The sequence below is a fragment of the Giraffa tippelskirchi genome, chromosome 8, assembly GCF_054371585.1.
Source record: "Giraffa tippelskirchi isolate mGirTip1 chromosome 8, T2T-mGirTip1v1.2.pri, whole genome shotgun sequence".
Lineage (NCBI taxonomy): Eukaryota > Metazoa > Chordata > Mammalia > Artiodactyla > Giraffidae > Giraffa > Giraffa tippelskirchi.
Genome location: NC_137282.1, coordinates 54,697,241 through 54,718,803, shown reverse-complemented (window position 1 = coordinate 54,718,803; position 21,563 = coordinate 54,697,241). Strand labels below are relative to the sequence as shown.

Here is a 21,563-nt window from a genome sequence, read left to right as displayed (position 1 = left end):
CACAGACCCACTCAGATAACTGTCTTGACCTAGTCATCTGGATGAGTTGATGTACAAGGGCGGATTCCAGCCTGTGAAGAACATCCAGCAGCTTGCTTTGAACCAGAGTCTCTTACGTGAAGGGGTTTGTGATCGAATGAAGACTAAACCACTCCTCAAAAGTGAACCACGGATGTGCCTGGAGGGTTTCGGTTGAAAGAAACTACGTGGTTGATGAACAAACTCGTAGATGTGTTCACATGCTTTTGATTCTTTCCAGGAAAAGCACCTCTTATAGGTACCACGTTGCCTTTTTATCTTCCAGTTCCAAATGGTTTATTTACATCCCTTGTGCTTTGGCTGACCCCCATCTCATGCCTGGAGAAGGAAATGGCAACCCACTCCAGTACTCTTGACTAGAGAATTCCGTGGACAGAGGAGCCTGGTGGGCTGCTGTCCATGGGGTCGGACAGTTGGACACGACTGAAGTGACTTAGCATGCATGCATGCATTGGAGAAGGAAATGGCAACCCACTCCAGTGTTCTTGCGTGGAGAATCCCGTGGACAGAGGAGCCTGGTGGGCTACAGTCCATGGGGTCGCAAAGAGAACACGACTGAGCGACTACACCACCACCAGGTCAGAGCATTAGGGTCCGTTTCCCAAAGCCATACAGGGGCTTGACACCCTGGGGCCTGGACACTGGGACCCCTCCCCGCCCACCTCACTCTCATCCTGCTCCACACCCGCCTCTGCCCACGTGGGGCACAGCCACCTGGCCTTTGGTTCCCGATTCCCTAGATCCGCACAGGGCTCCTCTACTGCCCACCCACCAGGAGGCCTCCTTCACTGGGCCTGGCCCTGGGGTGCGGCGGGGGCCAAGCAGTCCTGACCACGGACCCCCTTCAACTCAGGCTCACCCAGCCTCTTTGACGGCGGGAAGACAGCTGGGGGGAGAAGGGGCTGGGTTCTGCGAGAGGCTCTCCTAACAGAAATTGACAGGATTTCCCTCACTCCCCGCGAGGCCTGGAGGAGAGGGGCCCAGAGCGCAGGCACCTACCACATCCTGACATCAGGAAGGCCCTGAGCCACTCCTGGTCCGCTAAGGGTGCCTGGGGGAGACTTCACCATCACTCCCTTTGTTGTTCAGTCCCTCAGTCGTGTCCGACTCTGCGACCCCATGGACTGCAGCACGACAGGCCTCCCTGTTCTTCACCATCTCCCGGAGTGTGCTCAAACTCACGTCCATCGAGTCGGTGATACCAGCCAACCATCTCTTCTCTGTTGTCCCCTTCTGCCTTCAATCCTTCCCAGCATCAGGGCCTTTTCCAGTGAGTCAGTTCTACACATGAGGTGGCCAAAGTATTAGAGTTTCAGCTTCAACATCAGTCCTTCCAATAAACACCCAGGAGTGATCTCCTTTAGGATGGACTGGTTGGATCTCCTTGCAGTCCAAGGGACTCTCAAGAGTCTTCTCCAACACCACAGTTCAAAAGCATCAATTCTTTGGTGCTCAGCTTCCTTTTTATTTATTTATTTATTTATTTATTTATTTATTTATTTTAATAAATTTATTTATTTTAGTTGGGGGCTAATTACTTTACAATATTGTAATAGTTTTTGCCATACATTGACATGAATCAGCCATGGGTTTACATGTGTTCCCCTTCCTGGACCCCCCACCCACCTCCCTCCCCATCCCATCCCTCTGGGTCATCCCATTGCCCCGGCCCTGAGCCCTTGTCTCATGCATCGAACATGGAATGGTGTTCTGTTTCACATATGCTAATATACATGTTTCAATGCTATTCTCCCAGAACGTCCCACCCTCACCTTCTCCCTCAGAGTCCATAAAATTGTTCCATGCATCTGTGTCTCTTATTCTGTCTCACATATAGGGTTATCGTTACCATCTTTCAAATTCCATATATATGCATTAGTATACTGTATTGTTTTTCTTTCTGGCTTACTTCACTCTGTATAATGGGCTCCAGTTTCATCCATCTCAGTAGAACCGATTCAAATGTATTTTTTTTAATGGCAGAGTAATATTCCATTGTGTATATGTACCACAGCTTCCTTATCCATTCGTCTGCTGATGGACATCTAGGTTGCTTCCATGTCCTGGCTATTGTAAACAGTGCTGCGATGAACATTGGGGTACACGCGTCTCTTTCAATTCTGGTTTCCTCGGTGTGTATGCCCAGCAGTGGGATTGCTGGGTCATATGGCAGTTCTATTCCCAGTTTTTTAAGGAATCTCCACACTGTTCTCCATAGTGGCTGTACTAGTTTGCATTCCCACCAACAGTGTAAGAGGGTTCCCTTTTCTCCACACCCTCTCCAGCATTTATTGCTTGTAGACTTTTGGATAGCAGCCATTCTGACTGGTGTGAAATGATACCTCATTGTGGTTTTGATTTGCATTTCTCTAATAATGAGTGATGTTGAGCATCTTTTCATGTGTTTGTTAGCCATCTGTATGTCTTCTTTGGAGAAATGTCTGTTTAGTTCTTTGGCCCATTTTTTGATTGGGTCGTTTATTTTTCTGGAATTGAGCTGCAGAAGTTGCTTGTATATTTTTGAGATTAATTGTTTGTCTGTGGCTTCGTTTGCTATTATTTTCTCCCATTCTGAAGGCTGTCTTTTCACCTTGCTTATAGTTTCCTTTGTTGTGCAAAAGCTTTTAATTTTAATTAGGTCCCATTTGTTTATTTTTGCTTTTATTTCCAGTATTCTGGGAGGTGGGTCATGGAGGATCCTGCTGTGATTTATGTCGGAGAGTGTTTTGCCTATGTTTTCCTCTAGGAGTTTTATAGTTTCTGGTCTTACGTTTAGATCTTTAATCCATTTTGAGTTTATTTTTGTGTACGGTGTTAGGAAGTGTTCTAGTTTCATTCTTTTACAAGTGGATGACCAGTTTTCCCAGCACCACTTGTTAAAGAGATTGTCTTTTCTCCATTGTATATTCTTGCCTCCTTTGTCGAAGATAAGGTGTCCATATGTGCGTGGGTTTATCTCTGGGCTTTCTATTTTGTTCCATTGATCTATATTTCTATCTTTGTGCCAGTACCATACTGTCTTGATGACTGTGGCTTTGTAATAGAGCCTGAAGTCAGGCAGGTTGATTCCTCCAGTTCCATTCTTCTTCCTCAAGATTGCTTTGGCTATTCGAGGTTTCTTATATTTCCATACAAATTGTGAGATGATTTGTTCTAGTTCTGTGAAAAATACCATTGGTAGCTTGATAGGGATTGCATTGAATCTATAGATTGCTTTGGGTAGTATACTCATTTTCACTATATTAATTCTTCCAATCCATGAACACGGTATATTTCTCCATCTGTTTGTGTCCTCTTTGATTTCTTTCATCAGTGTTTTATAGTTTTCTATATATAAGTCTTTTGTTTCTTTAGGTAGATATATTCCTAAGTATTTTATTCTTTTTGTTGCAATGGTGAATGGTATTGTTTCCTTAATTTCTCTTTCTGTTTTCTCATTATTGGAGTATAGGAATGCAAGGGATTTCTGTGTGTTAATTTTATATCCTGCAACTTTACTATATTCATTGATTAACTCTAGTAATTTTCTAGTAGAGTCTTTAGGGGTTTCTATGTAGAGGATCATGTCATCTGCAAACAGTGAGAGTTTTACTTCTTCTTTTCCTATCTGTATTCCTTTTATTTCTTTTTCAGCTCTGATTGCTGTGGCCAAAACTTCCAAAACTATGTTGAATAGTAGTGGTGAAAGTGGGCATCCTTGCCTTGTTCCTGACTTTAGGGGAAATGCTTTCAATTTTTCACCATTGAGGATAATGTTTGCTGTGGGTTTGTCATATATAGCTTTTATTATGTTGAGATATGTTCCTTCTATTTCTGCTTTCTGGAGGGTTTTTATCATAAATGGATGCTGAATTTTGTCAAAGGCTTTTTCTGCATCTATTGAGATAACCATATGGTTTTTTTCTTTCAATTTGTTAATGTGGTGTATTACATTGATTGATTTGCGGATGTTAAAAAACCTTGCATTCCTGGGATAAAGCCCACTTGGTCATGATGTATGATCTTTTTAATATGATGTTGGATTCTGTTTGCTAGAATTTTATTAAGGATTTTTGCATCTATGTTCATCAGTAATATTGGCCTGTAGTTTTCCTTTTTTGTGACATCTTTGTCTGGTTTTGGAATTAGGGTGATGGTGGCCTCATAGAATGAGTTTGGAAGTTTACCATCTTCTGCAATTTTCTGGAAGAGTTTGAGTAGGATAGGTGTTAGCTCTTCTCTAAATTTTTGGTAGAATTCTGCTGTGAAGCCGTCTGGTCCTGGGCTTTTGTTTGCTGGAAGATTTCTGATTACAGTTTCGATTTCCGTGCTTGTGATGGGTCTGTTAAGATCTTCTATTTCTTCCTGGTTCAGTTTTGGAAAGTTATACTTTTCTAAGAATTTGTCCATTTCTTCCAAGTTGTCCATTTTATTGGCATATAGCTGTTGGTAGTAGTCTCTTATGATCCTTTGTATTTCTGTGGAGTCTGTTGTGATCTCTCCATTTTCATTTCTAATTTTGTTGATCTGATTCTTCTCCCTTTGTTTCTTGATGAGTCTGGCTAATGGCTTGTCAATTTTGTTTATCTTCTCGAAAAACCAGCTTTTAGTTTTGTTGATTTTTGCCATGGTCTCTTTTGCTTCTTTTGCATTTATTTCTGCCCTAATTTTTAAGATTTCTTTCCTTCTACTGACCCTGGGGTTTTTCATTTCTTCCTTCTCTAGTTGCTTTAGGTGTAGAGTTAGTTGATTTATTTGATTTTTTTCTTGTTTCTTGAGGTACACCTGTATTGCTATGAACCTTCCCCTTAGTATTGCTTTTACAGTGTCCCATAGGTTTTGGGTTGTTGTGTTTTCATTTTCATTCGTTTCTATGCATAATTTGATTTCTTTTTTGATTTCTTCTGTGATTTGTTGGTTATTCAGAAGCATGTTGTTTAGCCTCCATATGTTGGAATTTTTAATAGTTTTTTTCCTGTAATTGAGGTCTAATCTTACTGCATTGTGGTCAGAGAAGATGGCTGGGATGATTTCAATTTTTTTGAATTTACCAAGGCTAGATTTATGGCCCAGGATGTGATCTATCCTGGAGAAAGTTCCATGTGCACTTGAGAAAAAGGTAAAATTGATTGTTTTGGGGTGGAAAGTCCTGTAAATATCAATTAAATCTAATTATGGTCCAACTCTCGCATCCGTATGTGACTACTAGAAACCTGTAGCTTTGTCTTAGCCACTGTTTTGTTAGTGGGGCTTTCTGTTATTTGCAGCCCAAGAAAACCTGATACTCCAGGCTGAACCAAAACCAAACTCGGTTCTCCACAGCCCCACTTCTCTGTGGTATCCCTGCTCCTGCATGGTCTCGGCGACTTCAGAGGACCCTGTGTCCTCCCAGCTCCCCTTCGAATGCTCTAGAGCCCCCCTTCCCCTCCCCGCCCCCACTGGGTCAGCCGGCACCTCTGCTCCCTGGCCCCCTCGCTCTCCAGAGGGGCCGGCCCTCCAGCCCTCCAGTCCTGGTCCCTTTGGTACCCCTACAGGAAGAGCTTTAATCAGCCACTACCCCCTCCCTGGGCCCCTACAGGCCCAGGAAGAAGAGGGGTTCCCTGGGGCTGGAGGGATCGTCTTGCTCCCCGTCTTCTAGAAGAGAAAGGCCCCGATTTCCCCCCCACCCCAAAACCCCACCCTTGCCAAGAAATGGCCCATTAGGCCGTGCACGTTGGGCTGAAAGCCCACCCGCAGCCCAAGACCCCCACAAGCCCCCTTCCCCCGGCTGGTGAGGAGCACCTCCTGCAGGGCCCAGGTCCCCAGAGGGACACAAGCAGCCTTCAGTGTCTGCAGACCCCAGGGGCAGTGGGAGAGAGGGCTGACTGCTCCAGCCCCGAGGGCTGCTGGGTGGAGAGTCTCTGGGTTGCAGCCGAGAAGGATGGCCGCAGGTCTCGGCATCAGCAGGGTGCAGCCACTGCACGTGGGAAAAGCACAGATGCAAAAACTCAGAAGCTGTGGCCACCCGCGGCTACTGAGGCTTGACTCAGGGGGCGGCTGTTGAGGAGCCAGGGCTTGGCTTTGATTTTTTTTTTTTTAATGGGTACCATTTTTTAAAGCCTTTATTAAATGTGTTACCATATTCTGTTTCATGTTCTCGTTGTGGGGCCACAAGGCATGTGAGATCTCAGCTCCCCAACCAGGGATTGAACCCACATCCACCCTGCATGGAGAGGTGAATTTTTAACCACTGGACCACCAGGGAAGTCCCTTAGCTTTGATTTCATTTTAATGAATTTCAATGTAAACACTGAAGCTTCACCCTCAACACCACCAGCCTCCTGGTTGAACACAGGAGCAGTTTTTGATGCAGTTCCAACCCCAGGGGCCCAAAAACGGCCGTGTTTGAAAAACCACTGCTTGCGAGACAGCCAGATGGCAACTCTCATCCATCGTTTATTAGATTTTAGAAAAAGCCACAGATTCAAAACCCCCAAAAATCAAGTTTATAAGCTTTATATAATTAGTTCAATGGAACCCTACTTTAATCTCTATATGATCATGACATTCATTTCTGTAAAGACAGAGATAAAAGTACAATGAAGGTGGGCTTTTGCTCTACCTGAGTTTACATTTCATGCTTTTCATGGTTTCGCCAATTTAGCTATTCTAGAGAATGTGCTCAATTCAAGGCCAGGAAGAACATACCCGAGCAGTCGGATGTTCCTTGGAGACCTCTAGGTTTTTTGCTAATAGTTAGGATATTACTCTATCACCCAAATTCTTCAGGTACTGACCTGTTAAAAATCTTATTTTGGGCACATGTTAAAAATGAAAGTATTTCATACATTAACTTTTCCTTCTGAATTCGTGTTTCAAATGACACAATGAATTTCAGGATTCCTTGATTTCGTTTCTGTAAAGTGAAAGTAAAATGATCTAAGCATTTCAAAGCACATTTCTGAATGAGAGCTATTTGGAGAAAGTTTGCCCTCAGCCGTGGCTACACGTACTTGTTCAGCCACTCAAGTAAGTTCCTCCTCGCCTCGTCAATATACGGCTTGTCTTCAGGAGAACAGTCTTCTCTCTTGCGATGCACAAAGCCATGCGTCTGCCCGGAAAACGTTTTAATTTGATATTCCACTTTGCAGTGCTGTTTCAGCTTCTGAGTCAGCAAAGAGACCTGGTTGGCAAAAGATGTCACGAAGACAGGATGTTAACCCTCCAGCAATACGTTCCATTCTCCACACCTTCCCTGAATGCTCATCAAAGAGCTTTAATGTCTTTTAAGCTTTAACGTGTTTTAAGCGCCAGAGCTAGAATGAAGTTTTCACTTTTAATTTTATAACTGACACCATCCTAACCTCTGGCAAAGGAGAGAATTCAGAGCAGTATGTTGATAAAAATGATACATCCATTATTTTGAAGTTATATTAATATATTTACATATTACTCAAAATATACTTCAATCTATTTGACCATACAATATTCAGTGGGTTCAATCTACTCCAAGAGATTCAAATGTAAGTTGTTTGAAATGTATATTCAACATTAATATAATGCATTGGTTGTAATATAATGTATTGTATTTGGATGGCATCACCAATTCAACAGATATAACTTGGGCAAACTCCAGGAGATGGTGAGGGACAAGGGGCCTGGTGTGCTGCAGTCCATGGGGTCCCAAAGAGTCGGACACGACTTGGCAACCGAACAAGGGTTGTGAATAACCACAGGAACTTCTAAACAACTGCTTTGAACCACAGTTCCCTTCTGCTTTTTCCTTATCAACATACTGGATTTAACAAAGCCATGTCTTTAAGGACAGAGAACTTACGGTAACTGGTTACACATGGGAGACAGGGAGGCAGGGCCTGCTGACCAGGAGCCTCCGTACCAGCAGAAGTCTGGGGGTTACAATCCCCCTCAAATAAAACCCAATTTTAAAATTTCAATGTTGAAAAATATCTGGAGCAACACATGAATCCTTTGGGATATCTTCCCAAAATGTCAAGTCGTCCTCTTAAACAAGATGCCAGCTTACCTGCTCGAGAGGAATCACAGCATCATTTTCAGCAAAGATGAACAGCGTGGGATTCTTCAGACTGTACACGTCTTCAGCGTCTTTGATGATGCCTGGAGAAGGGACAGATACGAGGCTGTGATTCCCGTACAAGAGCCACAGAAAATGATGTGAGTTTGATTTCTCAAAGGAAAACATGTGCTTTGGGGGTTTTCTCTCTCTTTTTTAGCAGCTCCACAGAAGTGGCCTGGCCTATACAACTGGGCTCAAAGAGAAGGCTGTTGAGTCAGCTCTCCCTTCTCTCCACCCCACTCACCAGGAATCAGGCCAATAAATGATGATGGCAGGCCTTGCCGGCTGCCTGGCTGGTGAAGATGCAGAGCAGCCTGAAAAATGCCCCCTCCTGGGGAGTGCCTTTGCTTACCAAGAACTGATTACTTTCTAACCTGGCCCAGCTGACCAGTGCTGTTCTGGAAGTTTCTCGCAGTCTATTCAAGCCCTAAGATTCTGACTTCAGTGTTTGATGGGGTATTTGTGCTCAAATGAGACCAAGAGTATGAAGTCCCCGGGAACAGCACCGGGTCCTAGAAGGTCACTTATAATAATTAGCTTTAAGTGCCTTCAGAATTTAGAGATCATTTAGTCAAAATCCTCATAGATTCAGACAACTGTGGGTGTGCTCAGTCCTATAGGAAAATCTGTAAAAGTTTTGCAATCCATTGTCATTTTGAAATAAAAGTAGTTCTAAGTGAAAGTCGCTCAGTCGTGTCCAACTCTTTGCAACCCCATGGACTGTACAGTCATGGAATTCTCCAGGCCAGAATACAGGAGTAGGTAGCCTTTCCCTTCTCCAGGGGGTCTTCCCAACCCAGGAATCGAACCGGGGTCTCCTGCATTGCAAGCGGATTCTTTACCAACTGAGCCATCAGGGAAGCCCAAGAGGAGTTCTAAGGCAAGATTATTCTGGCACCTGTTAAAGGCAACATGGATGATTTTATTCAATGAGAATTTTCAGCAGGGGAGGGAGACCAGACTCAACCATGCTGTAAGGACAAGAGGGATTTACTGACAAAGCAAGGTGAGCACTGGTGGAGGGAAAGTCACAAAGGGACCAAGTGGAAAGGGGATTCTGGCCAGAGAGCATTTGACAAAGCCTTCACTGGAGGCAGGGCTTCTCTGGTGGCACAGACGGTAAAGAATCTGCCTGCAATGCCAGACACCCGGGTTCGATCCCTGGGTTGGGAAGATCCCCTGGAGAAAGGAATGGCAACCCACTCCAGTATTCTGGCCTGGAGAATCCCACGGACAGAGAGTCCATGGAGAGTCCCTGGGGTCACAAAGAGTCAGGACTGAGCAACTAACACTTTCTCCTTGCTGGAGGCAGGCCAGGGTGACAAGACATCAAGGGTGGGACATGAGGAGCTTGATCACGTATCGAGGGTGGAGGATTCTTGCTAAACTGACCCAGTGGGCCAAGGACAGAGCCCAAGGTCGGGACTCAGGCAAAGGACTCACAGAGGAGCCTGACTCAAGGGTGGTCATGGGGAATCCTGGTTAGGAGAGAGGAGATAAAATTTCCCCATTTTCTGTAGCAAAGCTTCGTAACCTGGAGAGCCTCCCTTTAGCTGCACTTCTTCTCTAGAAAGTAAGGAGCCATGGGAAAGAGGGCCATGCTTTCTGCACTATCCTGTTAAGGCCAGGTTGGGTGGCTGGACCGCCGTTTGAGACCCCAGGGCTCCGAGACCAGCCCGGCTCCGCAGTCGGCACTTCGCAGCAGTGGCCACGAGGGGGCGCAAGCGAGCAGTCCACTCCGGAGCGCCCGGGTGGCCAGCCTCTCGGGCACAGCAGCAACTAGCTACTCGCTAACACCTTTGTGTAAGTTATAGGTAAAGGGCTTTTTAAATGCTAAAAGTAAGTGAAAATACCACAGTGAGGAACCATTAAGCTAAATAAGAATCTCTAGCATAACTGGGGAATATACGACTATGAAAGAAAGCCAAAGTCAAACGTTTCACATCCTAACTAGCAATGTTTCTGTACACAGACAGCAACGTTCTTATGTACTGCTGTGATACCTTTGGTCTATTTGGATGAAATGTTGATGTTGCCATTTACATTTTAGAGTGGGTTTTCCCTTTCTTCATGTATGTGTGTTCAGCCGCTCAGTCGTGTCCAACTCTTTGCGACCCCATGGACTATATAGTCCACCAGGCTCCTCTGTCCATGGGATTCTCCAGGCAAGAATACTGGAGCAGGCTGCCATTTCCTCCTCTAGGGGCTCTTCCCAAGCCAGGGATCACACTGCATCTCTTGCATCTCCTGCACTGGCAGGCAGATTCTTTACCACTAGCACACCTGGGAAACCTGTGTATGTGTGTGTGTGTGTGTGTGCAGGAGGGCACGCATGTGTGAGTAGCTGAGAATTCATATCTTTGGAAAAAAATCTTTTCAAAGCTGTGGCTAACGATATTGTTTGATATTAACCATTATCGTGAAAAGAAACATTATCGCCTTCATCCTAGGTAAAAAAAATTGAGACCTTGGGTTAGGGGGTTTTCCCAAAGGCACACTGTCAGGACCTTGTTTCCTCTGGTCAGATAGAACATACATCCGCCTCTAGCTTCAGATTTTTAAAACCGTTTCCTTAAGATCAGCTGTCTCTGCACGACAGTTCTACACTACTGGGTTTTGTGTTACACCCGGGACCCTCAGCTGGGGAAGAGGCTTGCGGCCATTGTCACTCAACACCCCCTCCAGCTTTCACCGTGTAAAAACACACAAGGCAGATTTACCATAGACGGACACCCCTGCCCTGAGTTCTGGGTATTTCAACATCGCGTGATGAACGGCAATTCCACCCCAGCAGAATCCCACAACACCAATTCTCTTGGCGTGACACTGTTGCTTCAGATACTTCAAGACTGCATCGAACTCTCTAAGAAACAGAAAGGAAAGTTATCCAAGGGGAATAACCTGGTGGTTCAGTGGTTACGACTCAGCACCTCCACTGCCAGGGCCCGGGTTCAATCCCCGGTCAGGGAACTAAGATCCAGCAAGTTGCACGGCACGGCCCCCCACCCCTCCCCACCAAAAAAAAAAAAGAGGTATCGTGTGGCCCCTTGGGAGCGAGCTGGGCAGCGAGTGCCAATGGTTACAGGGCTTCGTCAGCAGCTCTTCCAGAGGCTCTGAGATCCCTCCTTCAGAACCCTGTCCTCCTGCCCAGCTGATGAGTAACCAGTGCCCTATCCCCTGGGAAGTCTCCCTGCCAAGCCCAGTCTTTTCCAACCACCCGACAGGGCAGCACAAACAGGACGAGTTTGAGCAACAGCTTCCCACAGCCTCGGAGTCAAAGCCAACGACCGCAGCTCAGCTCGAGGGCCTGATCCAAGTCCTGCCCCAGAAAACACCTCCAGCTCCTCTCTCTCCTCCCCCAGCAGGGCCCAGTCGCAACCAGGAGGCAGCTCCCCAGCTCGGTCTGATCGGGCACCTTCGTGCTCCCTGCCCAACACTTTAACTCTGCACCACCTCCTTGCTCTGGTGCCCAGGAGCCCAGCGATGCTGGGAAAGCCACAAGGACAAGGCAAGCCAGAGGGGACCGGGGACAGCGGCCCTCCTCTCGCAAATGGCTGATTTGCAAATTGGCCGTTTGGAACTCATACAGCTTTTTTTCAGCTAGACGCAAGATGCCAAAATGGAGGTAGGGCTGCAAGACCTGCCCAGAAAGTTCTGCTTGTTCTGATAAGAAAGAAATGCTGTCTGTTTGCAATTAAGAATAAAAGAGAGAGAACAAGAGAGAGAAAACAATTCTCTTGCACTTTTTTCTCTTCTTTAATTGTAAGATATCTTGGAACATATTTAAGCATTTGTATCATAACATTCTGGGTGCAAGTAGTTTTCACAAGGTTAGAAGAGCAGTAATTGAGTAATTCTGCAAAATGAAATGGAATAAGCCATTGTTTTTGTCATTTTGGTTTTTCTCAAATGCTCTGATCTTAAGAATAAATGCCTTAATTGGAGGGGACAAGAAGGAAGAGGGCATTTCTGTAAAAAGTCTTTAACCGACTCGAGTGACCCTATCTTTGCTTTTGTTGCTGCAACTATTGCCCACTTTGCCGGGGACACCAGGATTTAGCTTTAGAGGAACCTCTCTTCCCCATGCTCGGTCCATATACCTTGGGGGCCTTGGTTCCAGGAGTGCAATATGTGGCTCAGGCCTGGCCAGTCAGAGCATAAGCAATCTCTGGCCACAATAATTGGTTCAAGGATGGACTTGTGACCCAGTCATAACCATCAGGACAAAATGAGAGTTTTGCTGGGTTGCTAGGAAAAGAGTCAACAGGAGGCTGGAGCTGCTGCAGCCATCTTGTCATCCAGAGGCAAACGCTGCCCAAGAACGGAGTCAGCATCAAACAAGGGTGTGGAGGTCGAATCCTGGGGATACCTTCTGAGCTACGGATCAACCTTTGCTCAGAGACAGAAACTACCTCTTTTCAGTTCTGTCAGCCAATAAACCCCACGACTGCTTAAGCAGTAAGCATTCAAGATGGCTTTTCTTTCAAACAAAAGACTTGACCAGGCACAAGGACTTCAGTCTATTTTCCAAATTAGTGCTTGCATTTTATGTCTCATTTTGATTGAAAAGGTGCAGTTCTCCTTATCCCCTGTGGAAGGTTCCCTCTGGGCTTCTCTGATGCCTGCCAGAAAGGACCACCCAGATCTGAGCTCACAAACAGGAGACAGCCCCACGGGCTCTTCCTCAAAATGTCCTAACTAGTCTCTCCAGACTATCCCTACATGCAAAGCTGAATTTCACAGTCACATCCCAGGCTCTTGGGTTTTCTTGTGTTTCGACTTCTAATTTACTCTTAACTTTCTGCTTATTTTGTTTTTCTTTGGCTTTCAGCTTGAATCCCTGGGATGGAGGCCTGGAAATGGATAAATGTGTGGGAGCTTAGGTCCCCAGTGATCTCGGGGTCCACCTGGGGAAGGGAGAAAGCAGGATGGAGTCAGAAAGTGGGGTGTGGCACGGTCTCTACAAAAGCCTCAACTGGCTCCTCAGGGAGCTTGGAGCTGGGGTGACCTCTGAGGGTCCCCCAGCTTGGGGTGAAGGAGCCGGGCCTCCGTACCCCTGCAGTGAGATTCCCCGGGATGGGACACAAGACAAGGTGCTTCACACCCTCGAGGCAATTCCAAAGGGAGCCGCTGGCCCTGGTCTCCCCCGCAGTGAGACCCTGAGGTTGTTACTACTTGCTGATATGCTCCGGCAAGCGGGGAGCTCCCAGGGCAGCCTGCAGCATCTCCTCCGCCTGAGGGACTGTGCAGGGGCCCAAGGGAGACCCTGGCCTGAGCCATAGAGCACGGCTGCTCCACACAGGTGCCCAGAGAGGGTGTGTCCAGAACCCCGGGGAGCATGGGGAGTGAGGCGGGGCCGAGGAGCTGGAGCGGACAGCGGATAGGCTGGGGAGGTGTCTTCTGACTCTGAGCAAAGGCTGATCCACAGCTCAGAAGGTATCCTCGGGATGCCATCTCCACACCTTTGTCTGATGTCGGTTCCATTCTCGGACCTCTGTGGGCTGGGGGCAGAGGTCAGTGTGGGGTCCCCCAGGTCGGGGGACAGAGGGGCCTGCACCCTGGGGTCAGCTCTAGAGGAGCAGAGAGTCCTGGGACCAAGCAGCCACAGGCAGAGTGAGCCTTGTTATTGGCACTTGCCCCAGCCTGGGCTTGGGGGGCAACTTATCAAACACGAGGCTCACGTGCATGGCAGGAGAAAATCCGATGATGGGAGATGAGAGCTAGGTGTTAGCGAAGCCCCTTGCCCGGGACTCAGGTCTCTTACTCAGGAGGAGCTTGGCCCTGGAGAACATCCCGCCTCTTTCCCCCACTCCATCCTCCACCTTCCAGATAGAGAAGGGATCCGAGTGGCGGCCGAGCACTCTGGTCCTTGCTTCTGAACTGCCTTGAGCCAATTAAATGAAAGGCTGAGATCTGGGGGATTTCCCGCCCCCCTACTTTTCTTCCCACTGTTCTCTGGACCCTGGAAAGACAGCAGCCGTGGTCTGGACGTCTAGTCTAAAGACCCGCAGTTTCCCCAGGGAAGTAGGGAGGACCGCCGGGGGAGGGCAGCACCAGTCGGCCGAGCAGACGCAGGCCTGAGGTTTTCCCGAGTCTCTCTTCTCTGCCCGTTGGTTCAGGCAGTTCTGCAGCCCGATGGGAGGAAGGAGTATTAGATCTATGGCCCCCGAGAGCCCACGGGAGAGGGGACCTCAGGGACTTCAAGAAAGCTCCCTCAGCATCCCTGCCATGAAGAATTTCCCAGAAGGCAAAGCAAGTGAGCTTGCGGGCGTCAGGGTGCCTGTGGGGTTCTAACCCTCTGCTGCATAGACCTTGCCTTCCTGCCTCAGGAAGGACTCTGTGAGCAGTGGCCTCTAAGATCCTACATGACGGAGAAGCCAGACCCTCCTCACCCTCCAGCCTCTTGCTTCCTGGGTCCCTGGGGGCACCGCCAACACTGCCACGCCGGCTGGCAACACACTTGTAAACTTACTTATCAATCTTTCTGGCATTTCTTGTCTTCAACCACTCCGGGAAGGTGGACCAGTCCCCCGAGGGGTGCCAAGGCTCCTGCCCGACAAAGAAGTCTGGAACAATGGTTCTGTAAAATAGGAGATCCACCCGTCTTAGTGTCAGAGCTGTTGGGACTTGGTGTCTGTTTACCTTCCTTACGAAACCTGACGTGCTGGAGGTTCTGGACCACAGGAAAAGAGAAAGCAGTGGCCACCGGGTGGACTGTGATCATGGCAAACGGGCCAGCTGGCCCCAGGCCAGAGCATCTCAGATTTCACAACCCAAGGTGCACGGCCGCCAGCAGCCTGTTCAGAGCCCAACCCCTCTGAAACGCCTGCGTCAGCACAGTGCCCGCGAGGTGTGACGCCTGGGACAAAGGTTCTGGGTGGCACCTACCCCTGGGGAGCCACACCTCTCAGCAGGCCTTTTGAGTTAGCCTCAGGCCAGCGGGCACACCTCTGAGTGGTCCAGTCACCATGACCAAGCAATTTCTCAGCCTCCGCCCAAGAGGCCAACGGGGCACAATGTCCTGCCTGGAGGGTCTGGTCTCGGGCAGGTCTAGAAGGCCTGAGGAGCGGACAAGATGGCTTGTGGGGTCCACGTCAGCCTACCATGGTCATGTCAAGCATGTCAACCTTCCACGAGCATCAGCCCAGAAACTGGGCAACGTGGCTCCAGCCAGAGACCCAGTTCCTAGAGTAACGGTCACGGCCATGGACAGAGGAACACAGCTCCTCCTCCTGCGGGGGTGGGGGGTTGGGTGGGAGGAAGAACACTGAAATCGGGTCAGAAGAATCTAAGTTCAGGCCCCAGTATTGCCCCATTCTGTCCCGAAACCTTATGCTGTCGTGAAGTCACGTCCAACTTTTTGCCTTTTGGCGACACCATGGCTCCTCTGTCCATGGGCTTCCCAGGCAAGAATACTGGAGTGGGTTGCCATTTCCTCCTCCAGGGGATCTTCCCAACCCAGGGACTGAACCCTCATCTCCAACATCGGTAGGTGGACTCTTTACCACTGAGCCACCAGGGAAGCCCCCCTGGAACCTTAACAAGTCACTTAATCACTTTCAGCCTCTTTTTCTTAATCTGACAGAGATGGTGCCATGCACCACCAAACCTCAGAAGACTATTCTGAAGGGAAAATAGACAAGGTATGAAGGGGCTTTGTAGGTCACAGGCGTCTTTACTCAATTTTTATGTTCCGTCTCCAGCTAATGGACCCACCTGAACCAGTCCATCCTAAAGGAAATCAGTCCTGAATACTCGTTGGAAGGACTGATGCTGAAGCTGAAACTCCAATGCCTTGGCCACCTGAACTGACTCATTGGAAAAGACCCTGATGCTGGGAAAGATTGAAGGCAGGAGGAGAAGGGGACGACAGAGGATGAGATGGTTGGATGGCATCACCAACTCAATGGACATGGGTTTGGGTAAACTCCGGGAGTTGGTGATGGACAGGGAGGCCTGACGTGCTGCAGTCCATGGGGTCACAAAGAGTTGGACATGACTGAGCGACTGAACTGAACTGAGGCAGTAGAAGCCTCCATCCTATCCAGTCTCCTGGTCACAGCAGGTGATCTAGGGCACCCGAGACCTCTACCTTCATGCCCCAGTTTCCTGACCAGCAAAGTGAGAACTGCAACAGCCCTGCCTCAGCAGAGTTGTTGGGAGGATGAAGGGCAATCGCCCAGGACCCACCCTAGCCCAGGGTCTGGCCAAGCCAGAAGGCACTCAGGATTGGCTGTTGTGTTTACTACTGGTGTAGCCTCCTGGAGAGTTAAGCTGCCTCATCTTCAAGAGGCTTCCCTGGTGGCTCAGCTAGTAAAGAATCCACCTGCAATGAGGGAGACCTGGGTTCAATCCCTGGGTCAAGAAGATCCCCTGGAGGAGGGCATGGCAACCCACTCCAGTATTCTTGCCTGGACAGAGGAGCATGGCAGGTTACAGTTCATGGGATCGCAGAGTCGGACACGACTGAGCGACTAAGCACACATCTGGGCACGAAAAGGGGAAAAGTCAAATGAAGACCCTCTTTCCGTTCAACACAAAATCCACATCGCGTGTCAGTGGGCATGAGTCCTTTAAATGGGTTTCTCCTTGTAGGAAAACGAGGCAGGCACTCCCTTTGGTTTGAAGCTCCTCTTTTTGGGAAAACAAAGGGAATCAGAGTGCACCACACTTAGGGCTTGCTGGGCGTTACGCTTAGTGAAGCTGGACAGAAGGAAGGGTCCCCTCTCTCCTCCAAGGTTTATTGAAAAGAAAGTGAAAGTCACTCAGTCATGTCCAACTCTGCATCCCCATGGACTATAAAGTCCATGGAATTCTCCAGGCCAGAATACTGGAGTGGGTAGCCTTTCCCCTCTCCAGGGGATCTTCCCAACCCAGGGATTAAACCCAGGTCTCCCACATTCCAGGTGGATTCTTTACCAGCTGGGCCACCAGGGAAGCCCAAGAATTCTGGAGTGGGTAGCCTACCCCTTCTCTAGCGGATCTTCCCAACCCAGGAACCAAACCAGGGTCTCCTGCATTGCAGGCAGATTCTTTGCCAACTGAGCTCTCATGGAAGCTTTACTGAAGCTACTACCAACACCAGGGTGGTGAGGAGCAACGAGACGACAGCATTCACCAAAGGTGGTCATGGCTACACAATGTGACCAAGAGATGACCTTCGGGAGGTGAGGGAAGTCTCACTCTGACATAATGACAGTTTGTGTTTAGACCAGGATAGTCATGGGCACCCTGCGTGTGAAAGCTGACCCCAGGTAGAGATGCTTCAGGAGCCAAGTAATGGGTCCATTTCAGAGTTGCTGACTTCTGCCCAGGTGTCCTGCACCAGTGTCTGTGTGGGGCCCCACACGGGGAAATAACTCTCTCAGCATCCAGCAGGTCTACACGGCCAGCCAACCAAGGAGGATCTAAAGCCCAGAGACTGGGTTGGGAGCAGCTGGCTTCCATTGAATATTGGCTATCATATGACAGTCTCCGGAGAAGGCAATGGCAACCCACTCCAGTACTCTTGCCTGGAAAATCCCATGTACGGAGGAGCCTGGTGGGCTGCAGTCCATGGGGTCGCTAGGAGTTGGACACGACTGAGCGACTTCACTTTCACTTTTCACTTTCATGCATTGGAGAAGGAAATGGCAACCCACTCCAGTGTTCTTGCCCGGAGAATCCCAGGGACTGGGGAGCCTGGTGGGCTGCCATCTATGGGGTTGCACAGAGTTGGACACGACAGAAGCGACTCAGCAGCAGCAGCAGTAGCATGACATTCTCCATTTTAAGGGCTTCCCTGGTGGCTCAGATGGTAAAGCATCTGCCTGCAATGCAGGAGACCAGGGTTCGATCCCTGGGTCGGAAAGATTGCCTTGGAGAAGGAAATGGCAACCCACTCCAGTACTCTTGCCTGGAAAATTCCATGGACGGAGGAGCCTGGTAAGCTACAGTCCATGGGGTCGAAAAGAGTTGGACACGACTGAGCAACTTCACTTCCTTTTTTCTTTTCAGTGAGATAAGAAAATAGATAGTGTACATCAGAACACAGTCAGGGTTTTTTGGTTTTGTTTCCTTTGAAGGGAACAAAAGACAGAAATTTACACAAATTTAAGCCAAAAAAAAAAATTAACCCACAGAATTTCATACGTACGTGTATCCATTTCCTGCAATCATGTCAGCCATATATCTGGTGTTGGGCAACTGCCAGCCAAATATATCCTGAATGACAATCACAGCTTTGCCAGCGTCCACAGGGGATTTGGTGAGATAAGCCTTGATGTGCTCCACTTGAACTTCGTGCCCCAGCCCTCCATACTCTATTCTATGGCCAATGTCACACGGACAGGGATGAGCTTCATTAGCCATTGGAGATACTCAAGTCAGGCTGCAGAGAGAGAACAGGCATTATACTCTGAGTGGTGCAAAGCCAAAGCTTACAAACAATGAGTAAACTAAAATCAAGAGTACAAAGAAAATTAATTTTAACTATGTTGTTGTTTAGTTGCTCAATTGTGTCCAACTCTTCGCCACCCCATGGACTGTAGCTCGCCAGGCTCCTCTGTTCATGGGATTTCCCAGGAAAGAGTACTGGAGTGGGTTGCCACTTCCTTCTCCAGGGAATCTTCCTGACCCAGGGATTGAACCCACATCTCCTGTACTGGCAGGCAGATTCTTTACCACTGAGCCACCAGGGAAGTGTACTCAGGCAAGAAGTCAATGATCACTTCCGGTTCTGGGTAATAAGATTAAGGCTGATCAGAATCCATTCCCATTACAAACACTGGAAGTACAAGAGTATGTGCATGCATGCTCAGTCATGTACGACTCTGCAACCCAATCCCATGAACTGCAGCACACCAGGCTCCTCTGACCATGGGATTTCCCAGGCAAGAATACTGGGGTAGGCACCCAGCCCCTACTCCAAAGGATCTTCCTGATCCAGAGACTGAACCCGCATCTCCAGAATTGGCAGACAGATTCCTTACCGCTGAGCCACGAGGGAAGCCCCTCTGACATTCCAGGGAAGGTAAAATAATAGAGAAAGAAATTAAATCACTATTGCCAGAAGATTGACTGCAAAGGGACAGGGAACTTATTGGGGTGATGAACATGTTCTGTATCTTGGTTTTGGTGGTGGCTACCTAGTTTGATACGTCAGCATCAATCAAACTGTACACTTAAAAGGAGTGAATATATCATACTTCAATAAACTTTCCTCTTAAAAAAATGGCAGATTAACAGGAGAGAGCATATATGTTATTAATATTTTTAATGAGTACACAGGGGCTTTGCAGAAAGGAAGTGAAAGCCCAAGGAGACACACAGCTTACATACCATTTTAACAAAGGGTGATCAATTGCGGAGATGTGACCAGGAAAGACATGGGGAATTGATAAAAAGATAAGGATCTCTGAGCCCAGTTTGTTTATGCAGACTCGTCTTGTGACAGCTCTTCATCCCTGGTGGTAAGAGTTGCTCCTCTCATGGGGGCAGGGGAGTTATGGCCTAATTTTAGGCAGAAAAGCCAAAAGTGGGAGTGAAAAACAACTCTCTTTTCATCTGCTATTTCTCAATTGCCTTCGGCTCGAAATAATCAATATGTTCAAGTGCCATATTTGAGGATGGCATTCTCTGATCCTCTTCAAGCACATGTAATTGGCAAGAGGAAAGAACAGAAATAAGCTAAGAATCCAATTCAGGAAGTGAGAGAGGGGAATTCCCTGGCGGGTCCAGTGGTTAGGACTCTGAGCTTCCACCGCAGGGGGCCTGGGTTCAATCCCTGGTCAGGGAGCTAAGATCCCACGTGCACCAAAGCTCAGCTTAAAAAAAAAAAAAGTGAGGGGGGGAAAAAACAGAATAAATCCCAAAGAAGAAAATAATGAGATGAAAATAAACAATGAAGAAAACAGAAAATGATTATAATCTGAGTATTTTTGAAGAGTTATAAAATAGGTATATCTCCAGGAAACCAGATCAGGAAAAAGGACAGAATGATAAAGTCACATAACAACAACAACATAATAGCACAAGGAATGAAAAAAGTACATATTTTTCCTTTTAAAACTCATAGATAGTGAGTATGAACAACTTGATGCTAATAAATTTGGAAACAGAAAAAAACTGACAAATACACAGAATACAAGAGAGGGAAACATTCCTAACTTCAGAAATCAATGGAAAAGAAAAAACAAAGGATGAGGCAGCAGGAGATTAAAAGAGATTAAAGAGAAATAAAACCAAATGCACTGTGTGAATCTTGACTACACTCCCGTTCCAAATTAAGAACAGCTATAGGGTTTCCCTGGTAACTCAATGGTAAAGAATCCGCCTGCCCATGCAGGAGACATGGGTTCAATCCCTGACCCAGGAAGATCCCACATGGCTCGGTGCAACTAAGCCCGTGCATCACAACAGAGCCTGCGCTCTAGAGCCCGGGAACCACAGCTACTGAGCCCAGGCACCTCGACTCCTGAAGCCCGCGCTCCCTAGGCTCGCGCTCCACAGCAAAAGAAGCCACTGCAATGAGAAGCCTGCACACTATTACAAAGAGTAGCCGCCATTCTCCACAGCTAGAGAAGAGCCCGAGCGGCAACGAAGACCCAGTAAAAATAAATAAAATAAAGAAATAAAATTATAAATAAGTAAAAAATATAAATAAATGAAATAAATAAAATTATTTTTAAAAGAAGAGCTATAAGAGACATTTGGGGAACAACCGAGGAAATGAATAAGGATGATAGTTGATATTATGAATTAATATTAAATTTCTACGGTGTGATGGTTACACAGGAGAACATTCTTAGTTTTAGAAGATGTATGTTCAAGTAGGGGATGAAGTATCAATATCTGCAGTTTATCCTCAAATAGTCATCAAATAGACATGCACAGACACACATATAGACACATAAAGCAGTTATGGCAAACTGCAAACACTTGTTGAATCTAGGTGATCAGTATACAAGTTTGGCTTGCTTTTGCTGTGTGTGTGTGTGTGCGTGTGTTTGGCTGTGCTGGGTCTTCATTGTTGCACGGGCTTTTCTCTACTTGCATGTGCGGACTTCTCACTGCCTCGGCTTCTCTTGTGGCCCACAGGCTCTAGGACTTGTGGGCTTCAGGAGGCGCCCCACGTGGGCTCAGTAGCTGTGGTTTCTGGGCTCTAGAGCACAGACCCAATAGTTGTGGCACACGGGCTTAGCTGCTCCGTGGCATGTGGGATATTTCCGGATCGGGGATCGAACCCATGTCTCCTGCATCGGCCGGCGGATTCTTGACCACTGAGCCACCCGGGACGTCCCCATTCTTTCAGTGTTTGAAGAACAACAAGGAACAGTGTAACTGGAACAGAAAGATCAGGGAGGGCAGTGGGGGATATTCCTCTTCCCAGGATCCTCCAATAGCTCCCATCTCATATGCAGGAAAAGCCAAATTATTGCTGCAAGAGGGGTAATGGAGAAAAGAGTGAGAAAAGTCAGGGGCTGAGGAGATT

The 21,563-nt window shown here is 47.6% G+C and overlaps 1 protein-coding gene across 7 annotated transcripts in view; it reads right to left on the bottom strand.

Annotated features, from left to right (window-relative positions):
- Positions 1–6,433: 6,433 nt before the first annotated feature.
- Positions 6,434–21,563, bottom strand: part of CMBL (carboxymethylenebutenolidase homolog) — a 42,183-nt gene continuing 27,053 nt past the window's right edge. For 6 of the 7 annotated variants that reach the window (XM_081521314.1, XM_081521316.1, XM_081521317.1 and 3 more), the window contains 6 exons: positions 18,228–18,461; positions 14,565–14,672; positions 10,813–10,955; positions 8,042–8,133; positions 7,011–7,180; positions 6,434–6,913 (listed from right to left, as the gene is read on the bottom strand). In XM_081521314.1, the coding sequence (XP_081377440.1) occupies positions 6,892–6,913; positions 7,011–7,180; positions 8,042–8,133; positions 10,813–10,955; positions 14,565–14,672; positions 18,228–18,442 (750 nt within the window). In that variant the 5' untranslated portion in view covers positions 18,443–18,461 and the 3' untranslated portion in view covers positions 6,434–6,891. Of the gene's footprint in view, positions 7,181–8,041; positions 8,134–10,812; positions 10,956–14,564; positions 14,673–18,227; positions 18,462–21,563 lie in introns of all 7 variants that reach the window. The other variant, XM_081521319.1, reaches the window with a different exon arrangement.